The 9,059-nt window shown below is 61.6% G+C and overlaps 1 protein-coding gene across 2 annotated transcripts; it reads right to left on the bottom strand.

Moving 5' to 3' along the window:
* Positions 1-513: 513 nt before the first annotated feature.
* Positions 514-8,610, bottom strand: PRAM1 (PML-RARA regulated adaptor molecule 1). Of its 2 annotated transcripts, none has more exons than XM_070491905.1 (10): positions 8,061-8,610; positions 4,388-5,963; positions 4,237-4,303; positions 4,086-4,162; positions 1,552-1,609; positions 1,328-1,436; positions 1,043-1,205; positions 927-960; positions 813-847; positions 514-684 (listed from the first exon to the last, which is right to left on the bottom strand). In XM_070491905.1, exons 1-10 carry the CDS (start codon positions 8,061-8,063, stop codon positions 647-649), a joined length of 2,160 nt encoding a protein of 719 aa, XP_070348006.1. In that variant the 5' UTR covers positions 8,064-8,610; the 3' UTR covers positions 514-646. The 2 variants fall into 2 exon arrangements, with proteins under 2 accessions (XP_070348006.1, XP_070348005.1); XM_070491904.1 differs by lacking the exon at positions 8,061-8,610 and adding an exon at positions 6,453-6,599.
* Between the last annotated feature and the right edge of the window lie 449 nt (positions 8,611-9,059).

Genomic DNA, 9,059 nt, shown 5'->3' on the forward strand with positions numbered 1-9,059 from the left:
GTTTTCAGTGTAGGAATTGGGGTGGGGGTGGGGGTGCACATTCAGTCCATAGTGGCTTTTTTTTGCTAAAATAAACCAAGCAGGTGCAAGGGTCTGAACAGATGTGGTTGTGTCAGAGATTCAGGCTGAACTGGATTCCTGGGCTCTGTCAGAACTGGGTCACGCTCCCTGCTCCCCTCCCAAGACGTGACCTCATGCACAGGTGGGCAGCGTGTGAGGACCTGCGGCTGCTGCTTGGGATGTGGGCTGGGGGCGGCTCCTACCTGCCTCCCCTCCACTCTGGCTGGCACATGGCGAGGAGCCCCATCTCAGGCAGTCCCACCTTGAGGTCTAGCAAGGCGCCCCCTCCCCGGCCACTTTCTCCCTGCCCCACTTTTCTCTTCCTGCCCTTTCTCTCTGAGGGGTGAGACCCTGGAGGAGAGAGTCGATGACCCCCCCCCCCCCCCCCAAGTGTTTGATCATGGCTCTGCTCTGTGCCAACCAGGAGGGAAAAGAAAGACAGGAAGCAGGGACTGCTTTAAACAGGGGCTTTATGTGGTCAGCTGGAGTCTGGGAGTTCTGTGGCCGCCAGGCTGGGATCCAGGGCTCCTGGGTTTAGCAGGTGGCTGAGCTGGTGAGTTGTCCCAGGTCCCCACACCTGCAGGCCTTATCGTCCCCGGGGGAGTGGTTGGCTTTCCAGAGGGTCTGCCGAGGAAGGGTGACTTCCAGTGACACCTCCCCACATAAGCAAACAGGGAACAGCCCCTGGGGGTGGGGCATACCCCCTCCCGAGGCACTGTGGTCCCTTCCAGCGCCCCAGAGCATCTACATACCCCAGAAGTCCACGTCGTCATATACTTCCGTTTCCCTGGTGGAGAACACAGTGGGTCAGCGAGGCCCCCGGCCCATCCCCCAGCCCGTGCCCCCCTAGTCCCGGCTGCACTCACAGGGGCAGTAGAGCTGTCCTGGGCACGTAGCCATCTGCGAAGAGAGGAGGCACGGGTGAGTGCTTGGCCCTGTGGTGGCCCCCTCTCCCCAGGGCTGCCGGGTATGCCTCACTCACACTTGCCCTTGGTGTCCCGGCATAGCATCTCGTCCTTGTTGGTGAACTCGATCACCTCCAGGATCTCCCCACGCCGGATCCCCAGGTGCTTGCCGCCCCCACGACGGGTCTTGGCATTGGGGTCGATCATCATCCTCGTCTGAATCACAATCTCCCCTTCAAACTGGAGGGAGAAGAGAGAGCTTTCGCCTGTGCTGCCACCCAGGACCCCTGGCTTCCTTCCGAGGGTGGAATTGGGGGCCTTGGTCAACTGGGGCTGACCCTGGCTTAGCCTGGCATCCACACCTTGAACTTCTTCCGGAACTCCCGCTCAGCCTTCTCCGCCTTCCGGATCTGCTTCAGGACCTTCGGGTCCATGGCTGGCATCTGCTGTTCCTGGGGGCCCTTCTCCTTCCTGACCCCCAAAGGAATTGGGTGCTGCTGAGCAAGGTGTGGGCCTCAGGAGTCCCCTTCCACTGTCCTCCCACAGCTCAGCCCCACCCTGTCCCATGCCCTTTGCCCTGTGGTACCTGAGCTCTGGGTCTTGGGGTGGCCTCCTGGGGGACTGCTGGGTAGATGGCACTTCATCTGGGGCAGTCAGAACGCCAAGTTAGGGCAGGGCCCGTTGGCTCAGCCTCTCAGCCTGGCAGCTTGATCTTAAGTGAGCCTTCCCTGGACGTCAGTTCAGAGGACATCCGTCCCCTGACCCCTGCTGCCCACCCTCTCCACATCCCTCTCCTCCTCGGCGTGAGTTCTAGGAGATTGCCTTGCATTTTCTGCACTCCTGCTGCACGCCAGGTACAGCACTCATTTCACCCCTCACACAACCTTATTGGTGACAGTGGGCCATACTGCCATTCTCAACTGGCTGATGACGAAATGCCCAGAGAGGTAAATAACCCGTCTAAAGCCAGCCAGCTGTTAAGGGATAGAGGCAGGATTTACTTTAGGCTCTTGAGGCCATTTCGTGTCTACCCCCTAGAGCAGATTGGGTTCTGGGAATTGTAATGAGGTTTGGGTCAAAAATAAGGCAAAGGGAAGCATTTCCTAGAGGCAAAACAAAGTCCGCCTCTGAGAAGGGGCTGACAGGGTGGGGGGTGGGGGGGGTGGGGCTCAGACTGGCCTGGCTGATGCTGAGATCTGGACTGTGAGGGCTGATTCCTAGTGAATGACCAGCTTGCCAGGTGTGAGCCCTGCTGGCCAAGGGCTTGGCTTACAGCGAGAGCCTCACGAACACCAGGTGAGTGAAGGATCCAGAACCGGGCACCCCAGCTTTCTGCCGTCCTCTTTGAATGACTCAAAGCGTCACCCTGGACATTGGAGGCCAGCAGTCCCTCCCATCAAGTGCCCAGTGCTGGGTGTTTGTGGGTACACTCGCACCCCTTCAGACACTGAGCTTGCCTCCAGGCCTGATGTTTGGATGGGTGCCGTGCACGGTCCCACCCAGAGCACTCTGCAGCTGCTCCTCCCTCCCAGAGGCTGCCCAGGCCAGAGATGGTCACCCAGCTGGGAGCGGTCTTGACTCAGGTGCCCCAGGGCCCCTACAAAGTTGTCCACAGCAGCAGAGAGCACAGACCGGGCGCACCGTGGCCCGAGCTTCCTGGCTGTGAGCCTGAGTAGGCCATCCTCAGATCCTGGGGAAGAGCTGGGCCTGGCCCCTCCAGAGGAGCGCCCGGCTGTGCACGGAGCCTCTGGAGTAGAACTGCCACTGCTGCCAGGAGGCGAGAGTCCTTCCAATGGAGGAGACTGGAAAAGGGCAGAGCAGACTTCGGGACAGTCTGCACACCTGTGAGCCCCACACGGGGCCTCAAGGAGGGCGAGATCCAGGGAAGCGAGCGGCATGGAATGGGGAGAAGGCGGTCCAGTGGCAGGGACAGTGAACAGAGGTAGGGATGTGCCTGGTGGGTTTGGGGTTAAAGAAGGAGAGGGGAAGCAGCTGCAAGGCTGCTGGAGGTGGCGTGGCCAGAGGCACTCCCTCCCCACGTCCCAGCCCCAAGAGTGGCCCCCAGACCCTGGCCACAGAGCCTCACTGGAGCAGAAGCAGGAGGGGCCCTGCCAGGAAGCTCTGTGCCAACAGAGACGTGTTGCAAGCAGCACCCCAGGGAAAGCCCGGGAGAAGCAGATGGGGCCAGGAGGGAGCCTCGGCCTCAGCCGGAGATCCCCCAGGCAGCCCTGGTGTGAGGTTCCTCTGCCGGAAGCTCTTCCCAAAGACAGGGCAGGGAAGCAGCCTGGGGGCAGAGGGCCTGGGCTCCAGCCCCCAGGGCACTGCGTACTAGCTCTGTGAGCTGGGGCAAATCATTTCTGGGATCCTCAAGCTTCCACATCTATAAAATGGGTGGGACATTGCCTTGGAAGCCATTTTTTCTGTTCATGCGTTGCTGGTTGAAGGCATTAGCCCTGGAGCTAGGGGGCAGGCGTAGGCCTCCTGCGCCTCCATCCTGCTCTCCTGGAGCAGAGACTTGGAAGAAGGGAGCACAGGGCCCTTGGAACTCAGAGCACTGAGAGCAAATGAGCTGCCTGGGCCCGCAGACCCGGAGGATCTGCCACACCCCTTCTCCAGCCCCTGTTGCAGAGTTCAGGCCCCTGTCCTGCCTGGACATCCCTCAAGCATCTCAAACAGCAGGTCTAAGGTGGAACCTGACACTTTGTCCCCTACCCAGGGATGGCTCCACTCTGCACCCAGGCTGCGGGCTTGAGACTTGGGCCTCAGCCATGTCAGGCGCTTGCTCCGTCCCTCTCGCCCCTGGAAACAGCGCCAGGTCCTCCTGCTGCTTTTGAGCTGATTGTCCCACTGCTCTCCATGCCTTCTGCCACCACCTGGGCCACACCACACTCACTGGCTCCTGGGCTGCCCTTCCGCACACTGTTCCACCCACCAGGAGCTGGTGTGACCTTTCTGAAAAGCCCGTCTCCCCTCTGCTTTCTCCCCTGGCACTGCCAGGAAGGGGGACTGTCACTTGGCCTCACACCCGCAGCAGGGCAGAAAATGCCCTTGTGCGACGGACGTTGCCAGGTGCCTGGGCAGGCTGGTCTGGCTGAGGGCCCAGCCCCACCACCAACAAACCTCTGTCCTTGTGGCTGGGGCTGGAGTCGTCTGCGGACTCCACGTCGTCGTACACCTCGTAGATCTCGTCCGGGGCCCTGCGGGGATACCTGAGTGAGGGCCCCCTTCAGCCGCACCCCCTGCGCCCGTGCCCCTCGCCCCGCACACTCACTGCAGGAGGTCTGCAGGCTGGCGGGCCTGGAAAAGGGTTCCGGCAGAAGAGGGGCTCCTCCGTGGAGCTGTGGAGAGACGGGAGTGGAAGGGAGGCCAGCACAGCCATGGCACCTCTGTCCCCTCCTTGCTGCCCGTGCCGCCTGACCCACCTGTGGCCGCTGCCGAGGGCCTCTGAAAGCTCTGGACATCCCTGGGGCCTGGGGGCAGCGGGGGCTTGGCCGGAGGGGGTCCCAGGCTCCTGACCGAGGGCAGAGGCCTCCGCCGGGGTTTGAGGCTCAGCCTTGACCCTCCACTGGGAGTGAGCGCCCCTGGTCTCTGCTGCCTGGCTCCGAACCCCGGGCTGAGCGGGAACCTGGGTCTGCCACCCGCCACAGCAGTGGGCAGTGAGCTCTCGGACACGGAGCCAGGGAGCAGGGGCTTCCTAGGGAGATCCCCGAAGAACTCAGGCTGCGGGCGCTTCTTGAGCAAAGCGCTGGTCTCGGGCTGCGAGAACTTGCGGGGCGGCCCCCGGCACTCGACCTGCAGAAAATTCCTGGGGAGCAGGCTGAACTCGGGCTCCGAGGACGTTCTGGGGAGGCCGCCGTGCTCGGGCTGGGGGCGCTTCTTAGAGAGCAGTTTGAAATCCGACTGCCGCGGCCTCTTGGGAAGCGCACTGACCTCGGGCTCCGAGGACGTCCTGGAGAGGTCACCAAACTCAGGCTGCGGGGGCTTCTTGGGGAGGTCACTCAGCTGAGGCTGCGGGGGCTTCTTGGGAAGGGCACTGAGGTCGGGCTGCGAGGAGTGGGGGTGGGGCTCACTGGACTCAGGCTTCCAGGGGGGCGCCTGAGGGACCTCGCTGAACTCAGCCTGCAGCAGGGACTTCTTAGGGAGGCCGCCGACCTGCAGCTGTGGGGGCTTTCTGAGGTTTGCATTGAACTCGGGCTGGGAGGGCTTCGGGGTGGCCTCATTGGGCTCAGGCTGCCGTACCTTCCTGGGGAACGCACTGAATTTGGGTTCTGAGGGAGGCCTGGCAGGGTTGCTGAGCTCAGGCTGTGGAGGCTTCTGGGCAAGAGCGCTGGGCTCCAGCTGCAAGGCCTTCTGAGGGGCCTCACCGGCTGCCGGCTGTGGGGCCTTCCTGGGGAACAGAGTGGCCTCGAGCTGTGGGAACTTTTTGGAGAGTTCACTGGACTCAGGTTTGGAGGGCTTCTTGGGCAGATCAGTGAACTCAGGCTGCGGGGGCTTTCTCGAGAGATCAACGACCTCAGGCTGTGGGGCCTTCTTGGGCAGATCAGTGACATCAGGCTGCAGGGGCTTCTTGGGGAGACCAGCAAACTCAGGCTGCGGGGGCTTTCTGGAGAGATCAGCGAACTCAGGCTGCAGGGGCTTCTTGGGGAGATCAGCAAAATCAGGCTGCAGAGGCTTTCTGGGGAGATCAGTGAACTCAGGCTGCGGGGGCTTCTTGGGGAGACCAGCGAAATCAGGCTGCAGGGGCTTCTTGGGGAGATCAGCGAACTCAGGCTGTGGGGGTTTCTTGGGGAGACCAGCGAACTCAGGCTGCGGGGGTGTCCTGGGCACTGCACTGAACTCGGGCTGTGGCTTCTTGGGGTGCTCGTTTAGTTCAGGCAGCGGAAACTTCTTGAGGAGTTTGTTGACCTCGGGCTTTGGGGGTTTTTGGGGTTGTTCGCTGGTCCCAGGCTGAGAGGCCTGGAACTTTGCTTGAAGGCTCCGGAAGTCCTGATGGCTCCCCTAGGGGACATGGAGCCAGTCAAGCAGGGACTCAAACACATGGGTTGTGGAGACACCCCCTTCCCTGGGCTCCCATTCTGCTAGCTCCTTTTCCCATCCTCTGCCCTTGGCTCTCTTCTCTGTCGGTCGGGGACTCCCACATTTCCCAAGCTCCTAAACCATACCTCCTGACCTCTCCACTTGGGCTCCAAATGCGCACCTACCCTCTAGGACCCGACCTCCCCGCACCAGAACCTGACCTGCCCCCATCAGGACCCGACCTCCCTCTATCAGGACCTGACCTCCCCCTCAATCAAGACCCAACCTCCCCCTATCAGGACCCGACCTCCCCCGCAATCAAGAACCGACCTCCCCCTGAATCAGGACCCGACCTCCCCCCACTAGGACCCGACCTCACCCCCATCAGGACCTGAGTTGCCCCACATCAGGACTGAGCTTCTGCCCCCCACCAGCCTGCTGCTCCCCAGCACCCCCCTCAGTTGGTGGCACCTTCCTTCCCAGCATCCTCGAGATCCCCTTGTTCTTGCACCGCCATGTCCCCAGTTCTTTCTGTTCTAATTTCAAAATACATCCGGAATCCAACCACTTCTCATCGCCTGCACCACTGTCACCCACTGGAGGAACTTGCCAGAAGCACCTTCCCCTGTTGCCTGGATTATTGTAACAGGCTCCTCCCTGTTCTCCCGCCCCCCATGCCTGGTCGGTCCCCCTACAGCAGCCGGGGGAAGCGAGTTGGTCTGTGCCCCTCTGCTTGAAATCCGGCAGCCTGCCTTCCTTTCTCAGCAGGCCCTGAACCAGCCAGCCAGCAGCCCCTACCTGGTCACCAACTCATCCTCCGACTCCTCTTCTCCATCCCCCTCCTTCTCCCCCCTCCTGCCCCTTGCCTGGGACAGTCCCCCACCGCGTGGTTCTCTTCTTCCTGCTCCTCCACTTCTCTGCTCCAGCCTCTCCTTATTAGGCCTTCTTACCTAATTGAAAACAGTCAATGCCCCCTTGCCAGTACGCTCCATCCTCCCCAGCCTGCACGGTTTTTCTCTCAGCACCTGCCACCTTGTGTCATACTATTTATTTCACTCCTATTGTTCTTGAAATGTGAGGGCAGTGCCGCGGCTTTTTCACTGCTGTCCTCTCAGTGCCTGGCACCCAGTTGGGGCTCAGTCAATATCTGCTGAAATAAAGAATGTACGCAGGGCACAGAGGCAGGCGTGGACTCAGCCACGTCCAGTCTGTCCATCATGGACTCACGTGGACGGATGCAGAGACACTGAGAGAGAGACGTGGAGGCAGAGGTGGGCGCAGGGGCTCTCTTAACGGTCCCAGACACCTGGGCCGACAGGGGTGCCCACGAGGCTGGCAGGCAGGCCCCCATGGAGGGCACGGGCAGGCCTATGCACCATCTGTGTCACATCCAGCCTGCCCCAGACACAGGCAGAGGCACAAGTGGGCCAGGCCTGCTCCACCCGACAAGGTACCCCAGAGGTGGTCTCGCTGCAGGCTCCCCAAGTCTTGCTTCACTGGGGTCAAGGAGATTGGGGGAGGGGAGGGGCAGAACCGCGTGGACTGTGTCCCCGTCACTGCCTCGCTGTCTTCATCCGGAGAACGAGGAGGGTGGCGATTCCTTTCTGGGGCCTGAAATGCCTCTGTGAAAGGTCCTCTACAGGGGGTGGTCGGGGAAAGGGCCCCAGGGTGACCCACAGGGCCACAGAATCAGGATCAGCAGGTGACCTTGGGTGACAGCCGGGGTGGGGGGACAGCGGGCGCATGACCCACTTTCTCATTCACAGGAAGCCCCTGCACTCACCCAGGCTGCCTGTTACCCGCTTGCTGTTCACGCTGACATGGAGGGAGGGGAGTAGTCCAGGAAGTGTCATCTGTGCCCCCTTATGGTCGCAGCCTTGCCTGGGCCACAGCCCCTTGGAGCCCAAGCTGTCTCAGGGGTGCGTCTTGGATGCTTCCCACCTCTGGGCCTTTGTGATGGTCACTCTCCGTTCCCAGATGGCTTTCCTGCCCTCCTCACTGCTCCACTCCCATTTCCACCCAGGCACCCTTTGCCTCCGGTCAGTTGGGGGCTCTCCCGGAGCTTGGGGACTCACTCACCATGGCTGCAGGGAGGTGGCGGGCCACGAGGCGAGTGGGCCACGGGGCCAGTGGGACCTGAGCCGGGGCCGCTGCCTTCAGGAAGTGACTGTGGCTTTTGCTCCACGGGCCCCACTGGGTGGGGGCTGATGGCAGGGTGGGGAGGGCAGAGGAGGAAGGAAAGTAGGTGGAGACAGCCCCGGCCTGTCCCTAGATCCTGTGGGGTCGTTCTTGAGTCCCCGTCCTGCCTGCTACGGTCTCCTTCGTGCATCCGACCTCAACACTTTGTCAACCCGGTCACTAGTTTCTTGACTCCGCTGTTTCCCTCCCTCCCACAACATGCTCTGCCGTGTGCTGACCTCCGGACCCCAGGGAGGACAGCATGCCAGGCCCAGACCAAGGTCCCCTCCAGCTGGGGCCTCCGGGAGGGGCGCTCAGTGGGGAAGGGGCCCGGTCAGCTCTGGGCCCAGAGACCCAGGGGTCAGGTGAGTGTGATGGGTGAGGCCCTTCTGCAGGCTCTCATTGCCTCATCCGCCTTCCTCATTGAGACACTTCCCCGTGGTCTGATTCCCCGGCTCTAAGCAGGACTTCCCTTTTATGTCACAGGGACCGTGGACGACTGGCTGGACAGAGGGCCCAACTGGGATGGCAGATTTGGTGGCAGATGGGAGGTGGGAGGAAAACTGAGACAGCTGGGAGGCCAGTGAAGAGAGGGTGAAGGGAGTGGGCAAGACCAGTCCTGTTAGGGAGTGAGGCCGGGCCAGACACAGGGCTGTGTCCCCAGGTCAGTGACCTCAGGCACAGATGAAGAAAGAGACTCCTCCCCCTCCCTCCCCCCCATCTCCCCCCCCCTCCCAGAGTGCGGTGGCCTGATTCTCAGTCTGGCCTGAAGGAGATCACCTGAGGGCTTGACAAAAAGACAAAGGCTCCGGAGAATTCTCACCTAATTGGCCTCTGGGGTGTGGCGTGAACTTGGGGATTTTTTCTTTTTCTTTTTTTTTTCTTTGAGGAAGATTAGCC

This window comes from Equus asinus, chromosome 20, assembly GCF_041296235.1.
Source record: "Equus asinus isolate D_3611 breed Donkey chromosome 20, EquAss-T2T_v2, whole genome shotgun sequence".
In the NCBI taxonomy this organism is placed as follows: domain Eukaryota; kingdom Metazoa; phylum Chordata; class Mammalia; order Perissodactyla; family Equidae; genus Equus; species Equus asinus.

Coding starts and splice junctions, on each gene's coding strand:
- PRAM1 (XM_070491904.1), bottom strand. Junction 1,437..1,551: donor CCCCAAGACCCAGAGCTCAG/GTACCACAGGGC, acceptor TTTGGGGGTCAG/GAAGGAGAAGGGCCCCCAGG. Junction 685..812: donor TGACGACGTGGACTTCTGGG/GTATGTAGATGC, acceptor CTTCCTCGGCAG/ACCCTCTGGAAAGCCAACCA.